We start from the raw sequence: 21,652 nt of genomic DNA, 5'->3' as shown, positions 1-21,652 counted from the left end.
CTTTTTTTTTTTTTTTTTGTATTTTTAGTAGAGATGGGTTTCATTGTGTTAGCCTGGATGGTCTCAATCTCCTGACCTGGTGATCCTCCTGCCTCAGCCTCCCAAAGTTCTGGGATCACAAGCGTGAGCCACTGTGCCTGGCCTGTTGTAGTAATTAAACATAATTATTGGTTGTTTCTAACAATGAAAGTTGCAGTTCTTAGTCCTGCTGCATTTCCCACATGGATTGACATGCGTCTTTGATCACTGAGTATGCGCAGGGACCCAGACTGAAGGAGGCTCTGTATCAATGTGTTTCCATGATTTCCAAGGCAGGAAAAAAGATGTGGCAACTCAGGAAGTGGCTCCTCGAGTCTTCTGCATAATAAAGACACGTATCACCTCTGCTTATATTTCACTGGCCAAGTTACGTGGCCATGCCCAACTTCAAGCGGAGGGCTGAGGAAATACAATTTCGTTATGTGCCTGGAAGGAGGAGAATCAGAATATTTGTGAGCAGCTCACATGATTCCCACCATGGCAATACCTTGGCCAGATGAAATGAGTGCTGGTGACTGTGGAGCTATTTAGGACGGTGGCACACTGCCTATGTATGTGCGACACCAGCCCTGCCCCACACTGTTGCAAGCAGTAAACATGACGCCTTTCTCCATATGGCTTTCATTACAACTTCATTTCATTAGGAAATCAGTGGGGGTATTCTGTAGCATTAGAGAAATACCCGGAATGAGACCCACCAAGTTGCTTACAAACTCAGTGATGCTCCCTTGCCATATGCATCAAGGAAAAATAAGCTCATAGAGTGCTTTCATTTCCCTTTTTACCCTGGGACTTTGGACAAGAACAGCAAGTTCTTGAAAGTCTTGTGATCATAATGGGAAGAAAAACAGTGTTGAGAATAAGGACTTTTGAGGATCCTTCTTTTGGTAGCACTGATAATGATTTTTTTTTTTTTTTTTTTTTAAGACAGAGTTTTGCTCTTGTTGCCCAGGCTGGAGTGCAATCGCGCAATCTCAGCTCACTGCAACCTCTGCTTCTTGGGTTCAAGCTATTCTCCTGCCTCAGTCTCCCGAGTAGCTGGGATTACAGACACGCACCACCACGCCCAGCTAATTTTGTATTTTTAGTAGAGACAGGATTTCTCCATGTTGGTCAGGGTGGTCTCAAACTCCCCACCTCAGGTGATCCGCCCGCCTAGCCTCCCAAAGTGCTGGTATTACGACTTGAGCTATTGTGCCTGGTTGACAATGATGTGTTATTAATGCTGCTTTCTTTTTCTGGAACGAGCACCCACATTAAACTTAACCAAGAATTGGAGCAGGTTACTCTGGAATTTGGGTAAATGATCTTGTTTTTAGACTCAGCATAACCCAAAGAGGCAATAAAACTATAGGGAAATTAATTGTTAAACTTTTTTTTCCTCCTTTGTAAGGTAGAGATAGTCATAGGGGCTAGGAAGAGACGTCTGTGTTTATCTAGCTGAGGAATACATAAGAGGTACCTAGAGGGGATAGCTTATTGGAAATGGATTCTAGAATTCTTCTTGGACTAGGTTAGTAATGTTTTAGAAATAGAAGTAGAGACAGTTAGTGGGAAATAGAGACAGTTAGTGGAAAACAGTCCTCAGGAGGGAAAAAGGTTTATATAGCGGACACCTTGTGTAAGATGAAGAATCATGCTTGACTTTGTAGATAACTGTGGGTTCAAATGTCAGTTCCACAAAATTCCTGGCTGTATGACCCTGGAAATGTGCTTAAAATCATCTTTAATTCTAAAGTCTTCACTGTAATATGGTAGAAATAACACCTTCTTGGCCAGGTCTGGTGACTCATGACTGTAATCCCAGCACTTTAGGAGGCTGAGGCGGGCAGATCACGAGGTCAAGAGATCGAGACCATCCTGGCCAACATGGTGAAACCCGTCTCTACTAAAAATACAAAAATTAGCCGGGCATGGTGGCATGTGCCTGTAGTCCCAGCTAGTTGGGAGGCTGAGGCAGAAGAATTACTCGAACCCAGGAGGTGGAGGTTGCAGTGAGCCAAGATCATGCCACTGCATTCCAGCGTGGTGACAGAGCGAGACTCCGTCTTAAAAAAAAAAAAAAAAAAGACCTTCTTATGGGACAGACATGAAGAATAAATGAGATAATGAAGTAAAGTGCTCAGTTTAGAGGCCAGTACACAGTAGGCACTCCATAAATGCTGGTTTACCACTTACCACCCTGCCACCCAAGAAAAGGCAATTAAGACAGCAAGTGAAGAGTCCTGACTAGGAAGGGATCCCAGGGTCTGAAAAGATGAAAATTCATTTCAGTAAAAACAAAGCAAGGATACTGCTGGAGAATTTCCAGAAAGTTCAAGTAGTCATGTGACTCCTCATCTTGGATTTTTGTGACTCAACTTCTTCCCTCTTTTCTTGTGCTTCTGCTTGCTACCTGCTCCTTTTCTTTCTGATTACCCCCTCCTCCTCTTTTAGGGTATTATTTCAGTCTCTGGATTTTCTCCTCTCCCTTTTCTTCTGTTATCTTTTCCTTCTTTGCATTGTTTCATTACTCTGTTGCCCCAATCGATATTCTTCTCTCTCATTTTATCTTTCATCTTTTTTTAAGTTGCTGTGCATGGGTGACCTGGAGGTGAGTCCATGAGACTCTGCTGGAAGTGTCATCAGTGTCCCTCTGTCTGCCTTTTCTGTAGCTGTCTTCAGTCAGCTCCCTGACCCTCTGTGGAGGCCTTTCCTCTGCGCCATCCACCTGCTCCCCCTGGCCTTAGCCATCTGTTTCCCCTAAGAAAATCTGCTCTTAGAAATAGATCTGATCAGCTCAGAGACAAAGGAGTAAATAACTTATAAAGTTTGGTGCTTTACTTTCCCCAAGGGTACTTGAACTTCGGTCAAATACCAAGTCTTAAGCCCCCAAAATAAATCTCTAATAATAATTTCAGGCAATAGAAAGTGATGGAGCACTTTTTTGGGGAGAGAGGGCAGGAGACTGTCCCTGCCAAATATGCCTTTTTATAGAGCTTGTACTACTTTGATATTTTAGAATAAAATAAAATAAATAGATTCACATAAAGTTACAGTTAGATTTACCCACCTTCTGGTATGTGGAAGTGTTTCAGTCTAATCAGTTTGTAGCTAAAAATCATTTAATCCCAAAGGGATTGTGTGTAGCAGATGCAACAATTAATTTCAGGTAAATAAGTTCAATCTGCCTTCTTCATTCTCTCTTTATTTTATCAATTTTAATGTAATTTGCAAGGGGATCCAAGCTCCACTTTATGTGTCTGTAAACAGCACGAATCCATCTAACCAAAGGGTCTCTTGTGCCCTGACAGTGCATGGCAGCCTGCTGGGGATTGCCAAGTGTCAGCCAGATCATTCTCTTCACTCTTGGCCTCGTGCTGAAGGTCTGCATGACCTTAATATTTTAAGAATGTATAAAAATATTTGATCCCTGAAAAATTATACTGGTCCCAAGTATAAAGTATATAAGTTAATAAATGCAGAGTTGAATATCTACAAATCAAAACACTTGATTGACTGGTTACTACTCAAATTTTTTTTTTTTTTTGAGATGAAGTCTCGCTCTTGTCTCCCAGGCTGGAGTGCAATGGTGTAATCTCAGCTCACTGCAACCTCTGCCTCCCGGGTTGAAGATATTCTCCTGCCTCAGCCTCCCAAGTAGCTGGTGTTAGAAGCATGTACCACCACGCCCGGCTAATTTTTGTATTTTTAGTTGGAGACAGGGTTTCACCATGTTGGCCAAGCTGGTCTAGAACTCCTGACCTCAGGTGATGCACCCGCCTCAGCCTCCCAAAGTGCTGGGATTACAGATGTGAGCCATCATGCCTGGCCTACTCAATTCTTATTATGTATACCTTGTATTTAATGTGGGAGGTGAATATATTTTAAGATGTTTGATGTGCTATGAAGTGGGTTTTCCATAAGTAAGAGTGCACAGGGTTACTCAGGGTCTTAGAATGGCCCCAAGTGTGAGAGATTTGAAAATCTGCATCAAAGTGGAAAACATGAAACTATTTCTCCAGAGTAACCTGAGTTTCTAGGCACGAAATCGAGGTTCTATTTTTGGCAGGAGATTTTGCATTGCCCTTGCCCCTAGTCAGCTACATCAGGATAAAGCAGCTATGCAAGGGACCCCAGAATCATTGGCAATAGACCAAAACTAGAGGAAACTTTTTTTTTTCTTTTTGAGATGGAGCTTCGCTCTTGTTGCCCAGGCTGGCATAATCTCGGCTCACCACAACCTCCGCCTCCTGAGTTCAAGTGATTTTTCTTCCTCAGCCTCCCAAGTAGCTGGGATTACAGGCATGTGCCACCACACCTGGATAATTTTGTATTTTTAGTAGAGACAGGGTTTCTCCATGTTAGTCAGGCTGGTCTTGAACTCCCGACCTTACGTGATCTGCCTGCCTCGGACTCCCAGAGTGCAGGCAGTGAGCCACTGTTCCCAGCCCGGAAATGGTTTTTATCAGCACTCCCTTCAGAAATAAATGATCATACTTAGGTAGGAAGATGCTACGGACTGAATTGTGTCCTAACCACCAAGTGACTGTATTGGAGATAGGGCCTCTAAGGAAGTGATTAAGGTTAAATGAGTTTGCAGGCGTGATGCTCTGATTGACAGAACTGGTACCTTGTAAAAAAGACAACAGATCTCTCTGTCCACTCTGTGAGGCCACAGCAAAGAGGCAGCCATTTACAAGCCAGGAAGCAGACCCTCACCAGGAACCAAATCTGCTAGTGCCTTGTTCTTGGATTTACCGGCTGCCAGACAGGAAGGAAATACATTTCTGTGGTTCACGCCGTTTACTTTGTGCTGTTTTGTTATGGCAGCCCCAGCGGACTAAGACAGAGGCTATGCATTGATAAGCAGCTTTGGTGGGATCAGGAAGCTCAGGGCCTGCTTCAGGATCAGGACGTGGTCCCCAGAATGCCTCCTAGACCTGGAGAGCTGCATGGCTTTTGCTTTGCCAAAGTGGGCCTGTAAGACTGGGGACAAAGTAGAGCTTTCCAGGACTAAGTGCTACTCTCTGTGGAGTCCCCAAGCAGCCATCAGCCTTCCTCTACAGACACATCAAACTCATACTTAAAGAACAGCTGTTTGAAGGGGCGCCACATTATTAGCTACCTAGATCACCCACAGGCATGTCTTTGGTCCGCCCCTGGCCAACAGTAACCCTTCATACCTCAAGATCATAGCCAATGCCATGGGCCCTACAGATCTGGAGGAAAACGTAGTGGAAAACCAGTGAGAGATTGCTGTGTCTTAGCTGGGTGGTCATCACGGCATAGCGACTGGTTGCCAGCGTCTGGAAAGGAGCACAACTGAATGTTAAACAGATATTTAAATAAACTTTTAATTTGGGAATACTTGTATATCAACGGGAAAATTGCAAAGATAATTCTGAGAGTTCCTACACCCACTTCTCTTGTTGTTACCATCTTACATTGCTGTGGTACATTTGTTACAACTAAGGGAACATATTGCTACATTACTTTTTTTTTTTTTTTTGAGACAGGATCTCACTCTATCACCCACCCAAGCTGGAGTGCAGTGGCATGATCTGGGCTCACTGCAACGTCTGCCTCCTGGGCTCAAGTCATCCTCCTGCTTCAGCCTCCCAAGTAGCTGGGACTACAGGTGTGTGCCACCAAACCTGGCTAATTTTATTATTTTTTGTAGAGACAGGGTCTCACTATGTTGCCAGGCTGGTCTTTGAACTCCTCAACTCAAGCAATCTGTCAGACTCAGCTGGGATTATCGGCGTGAGCCACTGTACCTGGTCCTATAGTACTATTAATGTAAATCCATACTTTACGCAGATTTCATTAGTTTTTCCCTAATTCCTTTTTTCTGTTTCGGGATCCCATCTAAGATACCACACCATGACTAGCTGTCCTATCTCCGTAGATTTCTCTGGGCTGTCACAGCTTCTCAGACTTTCCCTGTGTTTGATGATCTGAACTGTACTGAGTAGTAACAGGCAGGTGTTTTGTGAAATCTCTCTCAATTTCAGTGTGTCTGATGTTTTTCTCCTGATTAGGCTGTAGCAATGTGTTTTTGAGAGGAAGACCACATGGGCAATCTGCCATTTTCCTCACCTCACATCAACGGTACATGGTATCAATGTGACTCATCACTGATGATGTTAACCTTTATCACCTGGCTACAGTGGCTTTTGAAAGTTGTGAAAAAGCTTTACAAGTTTCTCTGCTGTAAAGGCATTTTCCCTCTCTTCCCATACTTTAAATTTTGGCAGCAATAAGTCACTGAGCATGGGCCACCTCACATTAGAATTTTGATACTGCTTTCTTTCTTTGGGGAAACTGCTCTTCTTTATCTTGCTTGCCTATCAGTGAAAGCCATGCCAAAGAGATTGGTGATAGCAGGTTCAAAGTGCTGTCATTATGTATTTCTTAAAAACATTTAAAATGTAATATGTACCAGATGAAGTATTGGATCCTGGCAGTTTTCTAGCATGGTCTTTGTGAGATGTGATATTTGCCTTTAGTCAATCAGCCGTTTTTCTCTTTGGATAGCTGGAAATTTGGAGAACATGCATCATATAGGGCCAAGGTCAATGTTAGGGTCTTTTAGAAGATAAAGGTGCCTGGCCTGGTTCTTCAACTGTGGTGATGCATAGCTGCTGGGCAACCAGGTACCCGGACTTGCACAGTGACTTGGAAGAGGAGTAGGAAAAGGTGGTGCCACTGGTCTGGAGCTGCCATAAGGAATCGTAGCGACCTCACATACATTATAATCAGGCCTCAGCCTAGCCTCCTGTCTCTGAGATAATACAGGGGAATTGGGGTGGACTGAGTTCCCTGTAGAGAATACACATCCTCTCCTCTCCTGCGTCCCTCTCTCTCTCCCTCTACACACACACACACACACACACACACACACACTCACTCAGATTTCATGGCCACATTTGGTGACATGCTCCCCCCACACGTGATGTCTTTTTCTTCAACATTTACATCAAATCCTGTGTCCGAGGGTCACGTCATCAGTACCACTAGTTAAGGCTGCTTCATCCTAAATGCAAGTCGAGTCCACATCTACAGATGTGTGAGGCCCCTACAGGCTAAGACCTCTTGAGTTGCGTAGCCTCACTAGTAGCGTCCCATTTGTAGCCAGTGGGGTTTTTCTAAGAACAAAGAATTGATTTGACCCTCATATGCCTCACAACTGTACACTGTCACCCTGACCTATCAATCGTGAGTTGTTCCCCTGGCCTTCTCCCTTCTATGACTGGGAGTTTTCTGAGGGCAGGTGGTGTTTGGTTTCTGAATCTCCGGTTTGGGCATGATACCAGCACAGAACAGGCACTCGGTGCTTATTAAATAAAGGAGAATGAATAAATGAAACAGATTAGGTGGATAGCTCTCTTCCCTCTGACTTAAGAGACTCTTCAAAGGATGTAATTCAAGAAATAAACTGCCCATTGATAAATGCTTTGGGGCAAAAGCAGGTGATTATTACAAGGCACAGGGGACAGTCACACCATCCTTAGAGAAGGATAACTCAGGGCAGTTGTTCCAGGTCTTGCCTGCTAGAAGACAGCATTGCTCAGGTGGACTAAGCAGGAATAATTGGTGGGGTAACAAGAACAGGCTTGGAGAAGTTCTGGCCCAGATGGCTAGTCTATGTGGATGGGCATGGCCATCAGACCTGCTCCCCCTGCCATACCAGGCTGGCCATGCTCTCACCTTCATAGTGAAAGGCCCAGAAGCATGGGCTTTTGCACATGGAAGTGAACTGTAAACACTGTTGAATTCCATTGTGGTTACTGAGCATGTAATTGCACGGTAATTGTCATGAATTCACAAGATAATTCCAAGGTTATTTTTGTCTTCTAAACTTGTCTTATGCTGCCATAGTATATAAACAAGAGAAACCAAGACCAGGCCCCAGCCAACAAGAGAGATAGGCAGGCAGGCATGTGGTAGCACAGTCCAGCAGCTATGTATCTTGGCTCCAAAGCACAGCAGCAGAGCTCACTCACTGTCCAGTAGTACAGGATCACTGTACAACACATAAGGGTGGCTACCCTGAGGCTTCTTCCTCATTATAGATGCAGAGTGCAACTCCCCCTTTTCCCAGCTTGGGGCTTATGACTCATAAAGAATCTGAAAGAAGAGCCAGGATATTTGATACATGTCTCCCAACCAACCTTCTTTTCCATAACCATCATCATCCTAGTCCAGACCTTTATTGCCCAGCGAGTTAGAGGTGAGGATACAAGCAGAATTCTGTAGTGGGAAGCTTATATGGAGTGAGAAAGAAGTTCAAAACCTGATGAGGCCACTTACTATGTGTGTGATCTTAAATAGATCATTGAACTTTGTCGTCTGATGATTAAATAAGCATCTACTGCAGTGCCTGGAGCCTGGAACCTGATAAATGGTAGCTACTTTCTTTCTTTTCTTCTTTTTTTTGAGATGGTCTCTCTCTCTCTCTCTCTCTCTCTCTCTCTCTCTCTCTCTCTCTCTCTGTCACCAGGCTAGAGTGCAGTGGTGCGATCCTGGCTCACTGCAACCTCTGCCTCCTGGGTTCAAGAGTTTCTCCTGCCTCAGCCTCCAGAGTAGCTGGGACTACAGGCATGCACCATCACACCTGGCTAATTTTTGTATTTTTAGTAGAGATGGGGTTTCACCATGTTGGCCAGGCTGGTCTCAAACTCCTGACCTTTATGATCCTCCCACCTTGGCCTCCCAAAGTGCTGGGATTATAGGCGTGAGCCACCATGCCTGGCCAAGATACACCTACCTTTTAGAAGACTTAACCAACTTCACAGTTTCTCAGGAAAAAACTATCAGTCACCTAGGGTTGTCTTACATCCAGCCAGAGAGCACAGTGAATAGCACAGGAGTACTAGGAGTATGAGATGAGGATTAGATGAGAACGTAAAGACCTTGGAATAGTGTCTGACACATAGTAAGCTCTCAATAAACATTAGCAATTATTTTCACGTATTAAATTAAGCTTCAAAAATAAGGTCAATTATTTAAATTTGAAATTGACCAACTAACCAATAAGGTTTTTCATCAGAAAGTGACTTGAATCAGAAGACCTGGGCTTTTCTGTGTACTACTTTTATGACTTGGGCAGCTCACTTAACCTTGCTTAGCCTCAGTTTCCTATTCTGTAAAATGGATATAATAATCCTTGACATCAATTTATTGGGGTTATCATGAGGGTCATATAAGCTCATGTATATTTAAACTATAAAGCATTATATAAATAGAAAACATCATTATTAAAAGCTTGATTTGTGTAAACTAGTCTCTTCTGAGGAGAGACCAATTAATGTAGGTTTGACAAGGATCAAAAAAGAAATAATGAAGGCCGGGCGTGGTGGCTCACGCCTATACTCCCAGCACTTTGGGAGGCTGAGGCAGGTGGATCACGAGGTCAACAGATCGAAACCATCCTGGTCAACAAGGTGAAACCCTGTCTCTACTAAAAATACAAAAATTAGCTGGGCATGGTGGTGTGCGCCTGTAGTCCCAGCTACTCGGGAAGCTGAGGCAGGAGAATTGCTTGAACCCAGAAGGCGGAGGTTGCGGTGAGCCGAGATCATGCCATTGCACTCCAGTCTGGGTAACAACAGCGAAACTCTGTCTCAAAAAAAAAAAAAATGATTTGGAAATACCTACTGAAATTAAAAATGCTTATGTCCTTTGAGCCAACAATTCCACTTTATGGTGTGTATTCTAAGATATACCTGAAACGTGAAAAATTATATATATATACACACACACACACACACACACATACACACACACATACACACACATACACACACATACACACACATACACACACACATACACACACATACACATACACACACATACACGCATACACACACATACACACACATACACACACATACACACACACATACACACATATACACACACACATACACACACACACACACATATACAAACTTATTCACTGCAGCACTGTAATATGAAAAAATAGGAAACAACCCAAAAATCTACCAATGGGGGAAGGATAAATAAATTATGGCACATCCATGCCATAGAATAATACGTAGTTGTAAAAAAGAAATAACGACTGCTCAGGTGTCTGCATCCGAAAAAAAAAAAAGAAATGAGAACGTTCTTTTTTTTTTTAAATTATACTTAATTTTTTAAATTGCATTTTAGGTTTTGGGGTACATGTGCAGAACATGCAAGATAGTTGCATAGGTACACACGTGGCAGTGTGTTTTGCTGCCTTCCTCCCCTTCACCCACATTTGGCATTTCTCCCCATGATATCCCTCCCCAGCTCCTCCCGTGCTGTCCCTCCCCTATTCCCCCCAGTAGACCCCAGTGTGTAGTGCTCCCTTCTCTGAGAACGTTCTTAATGAACTGTTACAGAAAGCTCTTCAAAGAAAAAAGTGAGATGCAGAACAGTATGTGTTATAGACTACATTTTGGGTATAAAAGGGGGGAAAGGATCACCTGTATTTACTTGTATATGTAAAACGATGCTCTGAAAGGATGTACAGACACAGAATGGTAGTTACCTTTGTAGGGTAAGGGGGGATCTGATCAATGGGAAGGAGATTTGTCAATGTGTGACTGTTTCCACCTTTTGCCTTTTGAAGCATATGAATATATTATGTACTTCAAAAAATTAAATGAGAACCCTATTAAACTTGATTTTTATAAAATCAAGTTTTAAGACTAAAGTTAAAGATTATACTTCATGCTTATTTTTAGTGTGTGAACTGTTTAGTTTTTTAAGAACATAGTCAAGCTTTTCTATATGGTTCGTGATGCAAGTGATGCTCTTTTCCATGCTCTGTTACTTGCTTGGAAATCTGTACTATGTATAGGAAATCATGTCCAGCTACATGTCCTTTTTAAAATCTAAGACTCCTCTATGAACTTCTTGTTCATTCAGTGCTTCAGAATGAGACTCAAAAGCTGAGGCTGAGCTCAGGGCAGATAGGAAGCCAATGGATAATGGCAATATTCCTGGAGACAACTTCGTCACACAGGGAAATGCATCCTCCTTTGGAAGAAGAGTTTCTCTATGGCATCAACAAGGGACTTCTTCAGGGATGAGCACAAGCTCCAGCTGGATCACGGATCCTCTGCTGATGCAAGGCAGGTTGGAAAGCATGAGAGTTAAACACAGGCCAAGGTTAAATCTTGGCTTCCCTACTGACCTTTAACAAATTGCTTAGCATCTCTTAATCTTGTATTCCTATCCAAAAATGAGAATAGTAACAGCAGCGGCCTAATATATCGGACTGCCAAAAGATTCATGGAAAGCACTTAGCAAAGTACTTTGGGTGGAGTAAAGGCTCTGTGTCCTTTGATAAACTGGAGTGCTTTGCTACTCACCCTTATATCCTCTGTGCTTGGTAGAGTGCCGGGCACAAAACAGGCGTTGGGTAAATATCTGCAGAATTTACTTCTAGTTGATGCTTGCTGAAAGTAGCACCTGATGGCTAAGGTAATGGCTGATGAGAACTTAGGATATGACGTGTTACCATATTACTCCTTTTTTTTTTTAGATGAAGTCTTGCTCTGCTGCCCAGGCTGAAGTGCAATGGAAATCTCAGCTCACTGCAACCTCTGCTGCCGAGGTTCAAGCGACTCCCCTGCTTCAGCTTCCTGAGTAGCTGGGACTACGGGCACACACCATCATGCTTGGCTAATTTTTTTTGTATTCTAGTAGAGACTGGGTTTCACCATGTTGGCCAGGATGGTCTCAATCTCCTGACCTCATAATCTGCCCACCTCAGCCTCCCAAAGTGCTGGGATTACAGGTGTGAGCCACCAAGATTCTGCAGCTGGGCACAGTGGCGCATGCCTGTAATCTTAGCACTTTGGGAGGCTGAGGTGGGTGGATCACCTGAGGTCAGGAGTTCCAGACCAGCCTGACCAATATGGAGAAATCCTATCTCTACTAAAAATACAAAATTAGCCAGGTGTGGTGGCATGTGCCTGTAATCTCAGCTACTTGGGAGGCTGAGGCAGGAGAATTATTTGAACCCAGGAGGCGGAGGTTGCAGTGAGCTGAGATTATGCCATTGCACTCCAGCCTGGGCAACAAGAACAAAAACTCCGTCTAAAAAAAAAAAGATTCTGCAAGAAAAAGACCTTTTACCTGAAGTCTGTAGTACAGAGAAATGGGACTTCCTCTGTCCCCGTATAGGAGATGTCCCCATTTCAGCCATTCACAACACATGAGGCTGTACCTGGACCAGGCTTTCTATGGGCCCTGGAAAATCAAATCCCCCAAGTGACCCTGGGGATCATTTAGCCCTCCCTTATTTTACAAATGAGGAAACTGAGGCCAGAAGCCATTATCAGAACTCATGATCCTTCACTCCCAGACCAGTATTCTTCACTCCAAATTTCCACTGGCCACATTTGGAATTAGTGGGAATTTCAGAGGTTAGTCTTTTCTAGTAAAACAGGAGAAAAAAAAAAAGACAAAATATTCTTTGTAGAAGTCTAGTCTTATTAAACTACCTTTCTAAATCACAATCTAACAAGAATGCTTCAAGCTAAATAAAGGAAGCTCAAAATACTCCTTTTCACTGGAGAATATAATTTTGCTTCAGCCACAATTTAAATTGATTTAGTTCTGAGCACCAGCACTTGAAGTGTGGAACATATTCTATTTTCACCATGATACTTGTTTTGACAGTGATGCATTTCAGTTGACATAGTTGAAGTCCTTATGTAATAAATCTCTGCCTGAAAATTAATCATGTTTATAATATTCTGAGAATTAATAACACCCATTGCTCAAATCATTAACTTAAAAAAGGAGCTTCCAAAATCTGTTCTCGGCAGTAAGGGACCACAAATAAATGAATGTTTGATAAAATAACCCAAGTAGCAGTTTAACAAGCGTAAACTTGAATGTGGCTGCAATAACACAGAACTATTGTTTAAGGGTTGGCAGAGGCTGATGAGGTTCTTATTTCGGTTATGAAGCAGGCATCCACATGCATAATGAACTGCTCTCTGAATTATTAATGTGTTGCTTATTTAGCCTCATCTGTCTAGAAGATAATGTATCCTAACTCTAATGAGTGATTGGTTTTGTACATAATTACAGTAGCAGCAGTAGCAGGGAAACGTGTGCCTTCAAAGAAGGAGTTCTAAAAATAAAGTCATCACATAAACTCTGTTGTTGTTGCATTCTATCAAAATCAAACCCGAAGCATTTGAGAATATATAATAAATTACAGAAGACAGAATCATTATTAACATCATAATTTAACACAAAAGGTTTTACTTAATCATTCATTACAGATCCTGTGCTGCTAAAACATGTATAAATGACTTGGGTTGTGTGAAGATGTTGGCAGAGACGTTCCCTTTTGGACAGTCACCAACCGTGGCCTTCCAGAAAGAGAGAGGAAGAGTGAAAACTGACAGAAGAGGGTAACTATGGATGCAGTTTGGACAGAACGTTAATGGAAAGTTAAAACACTGTTAGGCGATTCCTTTTCATTTCTAAAACATGCACGTCTGGGATGATTTATCAGGCCTTGTTCACACATGTTCAAGTGGTTCTTTGTGGAGGTTAGTGAATCAGAAACCCATTCACCTGGTTGAAGTGGATCTGAGTGACACTTCTGCCACCTGTTTCTGAGATGAGACAACAGCTCTTCTGAGAGTCCAGGAAGGTGTTTGCTTTCCTCCTACACAGCATATTATTAAAGAAAAGGTCCCACACTGGAAGCATTTTATAGGCAATAGTTCTGAATGTGCTCTCATTATCAGTGTGGTTTCATCTGTGCATTTTCTTTTCCTTCAATCTTCAAAGGGGGTTTATGATGACTGCCTGATCATAAACTTGATGGCATCGTAGTCTGTTCACCCTTGTTCAGGAGGCTTCGATTTGCTTGTGAATTGTGCTGTGTGTGCCTGTGCACATGCTTCTTTTAAAAGAAAATCGCTGATCATGTGTGTACACATGCACAGGAGGATGTGTGCACAACACAGGCACAGTGGCTCAAGGCTGGGAACATCTGTTTGTATCTTTCTAAAACTAAAAGTGTGTTCTCAATTTATTCCTACATCAGAAAACCTACATAGCTTTTCTCCAGTGATTGAAGAGGCATTTGCCTTATTGAAGATCATAATGCCTCCTTTTTGTGTGCATGCAGTTTCTAAAAGTGTTTAAGACTTGATCACAGGAGAGTGTTGCCTACAGCTCGGAATGAAACCTATAGGCCACATGGGGAAAATGGGACAGTACTTCTCATTCAAAGCACAACTTCTGCTGATACCCTTCTGAAGCAACATACTTAAAAGCTGCAATTAATTGTCTTTGGAAATTTGTGCTGAATACCATTTTGCTTCTAGCTTTTTAGTTTTATTTTATTTTATTTTGAGACAGAGTCTCACTCTGTCACCCAGGCTGGAGGGCAATGACATGATCATGACTCACTACAGCCTCAACCTCCAAGGCTCAAGTGATCCACCTGCCTCAGCCTCCCCAGTAGTTAGGATTATAGGCATGCACCACCAAGCCCAGCTAATTTTTATATTTTTGTAGAGACAGGGTTTTGCCATGTTCCCTAGGCTGCTCTCAAACTCCTAGGCTCAAATGATCTTCCCACCTTGGCCTGATTACAGGGGTGGGATTACAGGGATGCTGGGATTACAGGGGTGAGTCACCATGCCTGACTCCCAGCTTCTTGCAGATATGACAGAGAGTTAGGTTCACTGGCCAGAAGGGCTCAAGTGTCACTGCTGTTTCTCCCTCTAGCATTGAACATAGAATCTCGCACGTCCCTCGGGTTAGGATGGAGGCCACGGGTGGAGTTGGACCTGAAAACCTCTTAGCAGGGTCCTGGTCATAATTAAAAGAGGTCTGTTTCTCCTCCCAGCCCAATTCTGCTTCATTTCTTACAAGGAACGAGATCAAGGGGATTCCTGTGAGCAAGGTTCTTCCTGGTACCTCACTGGATGAGAAGGGGAAGAAGGAGGCTGCCTGAGCCTCCAACAAGACATCAGGAGCTCTCCTGATCGTGACTGCAGAGATCGTGGGAAGAGTCAAAGATTATTCAAATCCAGAGGTGTCTCCTGAACCCAAAGGGGTTCATCAGAGAGGCAGGAGACCACTTGGAAAAGGCATCTCTGGGACACTTGTATTGGGTCTCTTTATTCACCAGAGTTTCTCTTTCATCTGTTTGACATATTTGGATATCAAGTAGAGCTTCGTTTGCAAAAAAACAAAAACAAACAAACAAACAAAAAAAAGTGTGAAGCCCACTGTTATAAGTGAAACCCTCTGGCAGCTGTGAGAGCAGTGTGGCCAGAGAGTCCTCAATACACCCTTGCACAAAGGGCATCTGGTCCCCTTGACCTTTGTTCTCTCTCTCCATGATCAACCTAGCCTGTTCAACCAAGCACCCACTGTTCCCACAGGTCTATGCCCTTTGTTACTCAGGGTGCTGAGGTTGGTAACCTGCAGGACTCTGGCCCCAGCCCCATCACCGATGGTGCTAGTGATGAGAAGGGAGGCAGTAGCTGTGGGAAGAGGTGGATCATGATGGGGCTCCTTAAGCAAGCTGGGAAGTGGGATTTTCCTGAGGATCACAGGAGTCCATTGAAATCACACACAGGGGAACAACACACTCAGACTGGCTTTTCACCTTGCCACCTTGACTGCTGTGTCTGTTTAGGCTGAATGGACAGGCAGGGGAAGGGAATCTTAGTGAGGAGGAATACAGGTGTGAGATGGAAAAAGCCGAAACTAAGACACTATCTTTGTGGAGAGAGGAGGGGTCAGGTTAGCGGCATCTTATTAGACTCAACACGACCTGCTTGCTTAGGGGATGTGGGACTGCGGGTTATATTGTCAGCCTCTGGCTTGACCCACTAACAGGAAGTACAGGAAGAATGATGAATGCAATGCAGTTTTGGAGGATTCTTTTTTTTTTTTTTTTGAGACATAGTCTTTCTCTGTCACCCAGGCTGGAGTGCAGTGGGGTGATCTCTCCCAGCTCACTGCAACCTCCACCTCTTGGGTTGAAGTGACTCTCCTGCCTCAGCCTCCCAAGTAGCTGTGCGTACAGGTGCATGCCACCATGCCCAGCTAATTTTTTTTTTTTGTATTTTTTTTAGCAGAGACGGGGTTTCACCATGTTGGCTAGGATGGTCTCCATCCTTTGACCTTGTGATCCACCTGCCTCAGCCTCCCAAAGTCCTGGGATACAGGCACGAGCCACTGCACCCAGCCAACTCTGAGGATTCTAAGCAGAGATGTTCCATAGGATTTTGGACCCATGAATCTGAAGCTCACAAAAGAGAGTGGGACTGGAAAAATATGAGTTTTGTGAGAAACAGCTGGTAGTGGAGGCAATAGGTATAGGTGTACCTGCCCAGGGAAAGGAGAAGGGAGCCCCACGTTCTTTCACACTTCCACAGACTGCAGCTTAGATCAGAATGCCTTCTCCCTTTCCTCTGGCCAATACATTCGCATTCCCAGACCCCGCTCAGACAGGTCCAGTGACTTGCCTGAGGCCCTTTCTTCTTCCTGAACTCAAAGAGCCTGGCTCCTAGACAGAGCTCAGCAGTGGCAGTGAGTGTTGCTGAACCGAGGACCTTCGGGAAGCATCTCTTGCTTACCGGCACTGACAGCGCACTAATGCGGTTGTTTTTCTTCTTTTCCTTTGGAACGAAGCGGGGCACTTCCAGGGTGTTCAAACTGCAGTCCAGACGGCCGTTTGTCAGGTATAACGTGAGCTGAGTCAGGGCCAGCTGGTCACTATATGCGAGGTTAAGGCCCGTTGCCCACACCTGATTAAAACAGGAGATGTAGAAATGAGGTGAGGGTGAGATCAAATGGTAGTGAAGGCCCCAAAACCTGCCTAACTAGATCAAACCACATCAGACTAAGTGAAACCAGTGGCCACATGTCTTAATTGAGTAGATGTTTTCACTTCTGTTTCTACATTGTGCAACTGGAAAATGGAGTCTGATTCTAACCAGAAGATTTGAGGTTCTTGTAGGAAGTTACAGAAATACTTGGCCAAGACAATCCGACAGATATGCTGAGTCTTGAAAAGCCCGTGTTGACTTTGAGTTTTCTGCCCATGGCCTGCAGGTCAGTGCAGGTGGTCAGTGCCAGGTTTTCTACTGAGAAAATGCAGCTGGACAGAAGCTTCAGAGAGTGGGAAACTATAGTAGAGCAGAAAGAGGAAAAAAAAGTGATGAATATGAGAAAGGGCCATTTGCCCTGATTTTGGAAAAAGTAGTGACAGCCCCTCTGGGAACCTCAAGATGATATTTAAGGAAAATTTATGGTTGGCCTCTAAGTCTTAGGTCTACCCCCATTTTCTCATGAGAGTGCAGGGTGATCTTATTTATCAATCCTACAACCTCACAATATTCTTAATTGTCAATTGGTAATAACACCTTAACCTACCTGTATCACAGTGTTACTAGAAAAATAGTATGATGTAATAAAAATAAAAATAAAAATGCTTTAAAAAATAGATGTTAGTTACAAGTTAATGTTAATTGCTAGGTAACTGAGTAATGTCCATTAATTCCTTTGACAAATATTTACTGAGCATCTACTATGTGCTAAACTGGCAAAGATAACAGTAGGTCACATGTTACTTCTTCCCTCTCCTGTGGCAGATCAACCTTCATTGCCCTTGTCATTCTCCATCCTCATAATGGATCCAGAAGCACCCTGGGAATCCTCCTCAGTTCAATCCTCCTAGTCACTGGAGAGTCAAAGGTAAATAGGCATAGGCCCTGCCATCAGGGAGGTGAAGACAGGCTGGGCACAGTGGCTTATCCCTGTAATCCCAGCACTTTGGGAGGCTGAGGCGGGAGGATCACCTGAGACCAGTCTGGCCAACATGGCAAAATGCCATCTCTACTAAAAACACAAAAATTAGCCAGGCATGGTAGCATGCACCTGTAGTCCTAGATACTTGGAAGGCTGAGGCATGAGAATCGCTTCAATCAAGGAGATGGAAGTTTCAGTGAGCCGAGATCACACTACTACACTCCAGCCTGGGTGGCAGAGCAAGACTCCGTCTCAAAAAAAAAAAAAAAAAAAGATGAAGACAGATACATACATATCCAATTAAACAATACAGTGTTATATATGATTAAATAATGAAATGGAAGAAAGTGCTACTGAAGCAGAAAGAAAGGACAGAATGGGTTTGTCTAATGACACCTGCATCATGAAGGTGACATTTGAGCTTTAAACAAGCAACAAAAACACGACTGGCCCATGAAGTACCAAAAATTTTTTTTTTGAGACGGAGTTTTGCTTTTTTCACCCAGGCTGGAGTGCAATGGCACGATCTCGGCTCACCGCAACCTCCGCCTCCTGGGTTCAGGCAATTCTCCTGCCTCAGCCTCCTGAGTAGCTGGGATTACAGGCACGCGCCACCGTGCCCAGCTAATTTTTTGTATTTTTAGTAGAGACGGGGTTTCACCATGTTGACCAGAATGGTCTCGATCTCTTGACCTCGTGATCCACCTGCCTCGGCCTCCCAAAGTGCTGGGATTACAGGCTTGAGCCACCGCTCCTGGCCGTACCTACAGTGTTTATGAAGCTGGGTGCTTCATAAACATCTCAGATCTCTGTGGCAGCCTGAAAAATAATAAGCCTATGTCACAGATGAAGAAACTGAGGTTCAGGGAGGTACCCAACTCCACTGAGTTAGGAAGTGGTGGTGGTGTCGGGATTTGAATCCAATTCTACCTGGCTTCAAGTCTACCCTCTTCCCATTTCCTGATCCTGGCCCAGCCAGTCCTTATCCTGTGTAATAATTCTCCGGCGAAATTAAAAACTAAAGTTGCAGAGGATCAGAACATGTTTTATGTTTAATATAAGACATGCCATGAAAATGTCTTGTGGAGAAAACATGAAGTATTTCTGGAGTATGCTGTAATTAGCAGTAATGCATTTTCACTGTAGGAAGTTGGAAACTAACACATTTTCGTGAAGACTTGATTAAACACTTTTTCCTCTTAGAAGGCCTACATTTGCCCCACTCAGCAACGCTGTGTTAAAATACATAATACATCTGCCCTAGAGTGGACTCCTCTCAAACAAATCCAGCAGTGAGTGACTTGAGTAAGCATTGAATGTAAATGGCATCATTATAAGGATATTAAGAGGTCAGGCTGTCACGGCCCCTTGCTAAACTGAAGCTAATTTCAGGAGTCACATTCGCACAGTAATGCCCTTTTATAATAGCAGATAAATCACATTTGCAACAATTGTTAAAAACTAACTGCCAAGTATCTGTTGCAGTTGTAAATATCCTATTTGTCAACTTAAATATTTCCTGCTGTATGGCATGAAATGCAAATCAGATGGGGACAGCTACTTTCCCTTAATATGAGAAAGTGAGCTTGCTATTCTTGTATGTCAGACTTTTTTTTTTTTCAGAGTTTCTATTTTGATGTTTTAGTGTCCTTGGTCAAAGGGAAACATATGTCGCAAGCATTATTAATATTTATGTTAATAATATTAATGCTTTGGTAATAAGGATTTTAATAAGAAGGCAGAGCAGTGTAGGGAAAGAGTGAGAACGAGGGAGTCAGAGAGCTGAAATCTGGCCCTCACAGCGGGAACTGGAATGAGTTGGTTAAGCTCTCTCAATCTCAGTATTTTTTTTAACTTTTAATTTATTATTATTATTATTTGTGAGGCAGAGTCTCACTCTGCTGCCTAGGCTGGAGTGCACTGGTGTGATCTCAGCTCACTGCAACCTCTGCCTCCCAGGTTCAAGTGATTATCTTGAACCACAAGAGAATCGTGTGCCACCACACCTGTCTAATTTTTATATTTTTAGTAGAGATGGGGTTTCACCATGTTGGCCAGGATGGTCTCGAACTCCTGACCTCGTGATCCGCCTGCCTCAGCCTCCCAAAGTGCTGGGATTACAGGTAGGAGCCACCATGCCTGGCCCTGAAGTGCAAAAGGAGCAAATGATAATACTACACAGGATTTTAGAAACAAAATAAATGCACATGAAATTGCCTTATAAATTATAAAGTTCAGTACAGGCTGGGTGCGGGGGCTCACACCTGTAATGTCAGCACTTTGGGAGGCTGAGGTGGGAAGATTGCTTGAGCCCAGGAGTTTGAGTTCATCTTGGGCAACATAATAAGACCCCAACTCTATTTAATAAAAATAGGGAAATAAAATTAACTAAACAAAAAAAAAGTTCATTACACATGCTTTTTAATGATTACTAAACATTCACTTTCAGAGCAGATGCTTAGGAGGCACATTGTCCATTGTCTATGTTAGCTATTAGGTCACCCCTTTAATAACTGTTTTCCCCATATGTAATTGTTCTACTCAACCTCACAACTCAATCCAGTAGGCTGGTATTACTCTATTTCCATTTTACTGATGAAGATACTGAGACAAAAAAGCAGCCTCATAGTTTGCCTAAGATCATAGAGCACAGACCACAACTCCATGTTTCTAGAGCTGAAACACTTTTGCTTTCTCTGGCTGCCCCGACCCCTTGGTTCTCAAAGGAAACAGGAGGACAAATTTTCTTAAGCCTTTTCCTCAACAGCAGGCTTGCCTGATTTGCTCAGATAATTGTTCTGTTCTCCATCTGGTCTTTCCATTGAAGACGCCGCCTGAGGCATGCTTGTTTTGTGCACAGGGGTTCCTATCTCCCCCTCTAGACTGCCAGCCCTTTAGGGGAAGCTGCCAAGTCTTTGTCTTCTTGCAGCACCTAGTGTCTGGGGCAGGGCATGTGGCAGAGGGCATTCGCAATTCTAGGGTTTCACTGTGAGCTCCTCCTTTGGAACTTTTAGGGAATGAGATCCAGGTGCGTCACTTGAGGCTGGTTTCAGACTCAAATGCACCAATATTCACTGAGCTTCTTCTGTGCCAGACCCGTGTGTTCTCACACCTCTCATTTAATCCTATTAATGTATTTTTAGTAGGGACAGGGTTTCGCATGTTGGCCAGGCTGGTCTCCAACTCCTGACTTCAAGTAATCCACCTACCTTGACCTCCCAAAGTGCTGAGTTTTAGGCATGAGCACCGCACCCAGCCCATTTAATCCTATTCGTGATTTGGAACTCTGATGTTAACTTTAGAACCTCATATCTCAGCACTAGGTATCCTTGTCCCACTTTAGGTGATCAATGATGGGGGCCTGAACAAAGCACCATGAGTGGGCATGGGGGATGTGGATGGATTTTTAAAGTGTTTATATGGTGGCTTCGACATGACTTGATTATGATGACTTATAATAACTGGCTTGACAGGTTAATTGTTTAGATGTGAGGGTGAGGGAAAAACATCACTGAAGGTTAGGGCTGGAAAGAACCTTAAAAATCACCTACTACAACTAGGCATGGTGGCTCACGTCTGCAATCCCAGTACTTTGGGAGGCCGAGGCAGGCCAATCACCTGAGGACAGGTTTGAGACCAGCCTGGCCAACATGGTGAAACCCTGTCTCTACTAAAAACACAAAAATTAGCCGGGCATAGTGGCGGGTGCCTGTAATCCCAGCTACTTGGGAGGCTGAGGCAGGAGAATCGCTTGAACCTAGGAGACGGAGGTTGCAGTGAGCCAAGATTGTGCCACTGCACTCCAGCTGGGCGGCAGAGCAAGACTGTC

At 43.6% G+C, this 21,652-nt stretch overlaps 1 protein-coding gene across 9 annotated transcripts in view; it reads right to left on the bottom strand.

Annotated features, from left to right (window-relative positions):
• IQCH (IQ motif containing H) overlaps window positions 1-21,652 on the bottom strand; it is a 293,872-nt gene that overhangs the window by 34,867 nt on the left and 237,353 nt on the right. For all 9 annotated transcript variants that reach the window (XR_013520764.1, XR_013520762.1, XR_008474182.2 and 6 more), the window contains 2 exons: window positions 16,650-16,820; window positions 5,205-5,327 (listed from right to left, as the gene is read on the bottom strand). Coding sequence is in view for 2 of the 9 variants with exons in the window: in XM_035258984.3 (XP_035114875.2) it covers window positions 5,205-5,327; window positions 16,650-16,820 (294 nt within the window). In the remaining 7 variants the exon portion in view is untranslated. The remainder of the gene's footprint in view (window positions 1-5,204; window positions 5,328-16,649; window positions 16,821-21,652) is intronic.

This window comes from Callithrix jacchus, chromosome 8 (assembly GCF_049354715.1).
Source record: "Callithrix jacchus isolate 240 chromosome 8, calJac240_pri, whole genome shotgun sequence".
Taxonomy (NCBI): Eukaryota; Metazoa; Chordata; class Mammalia; order Primates; family Cebidae; genus Callithrix; species Callithrix jacchus.
Note: the sequence above shows the minus strand (reverse complement) of the source record. Positions and strands in the feature narration are given on the sequence as shown.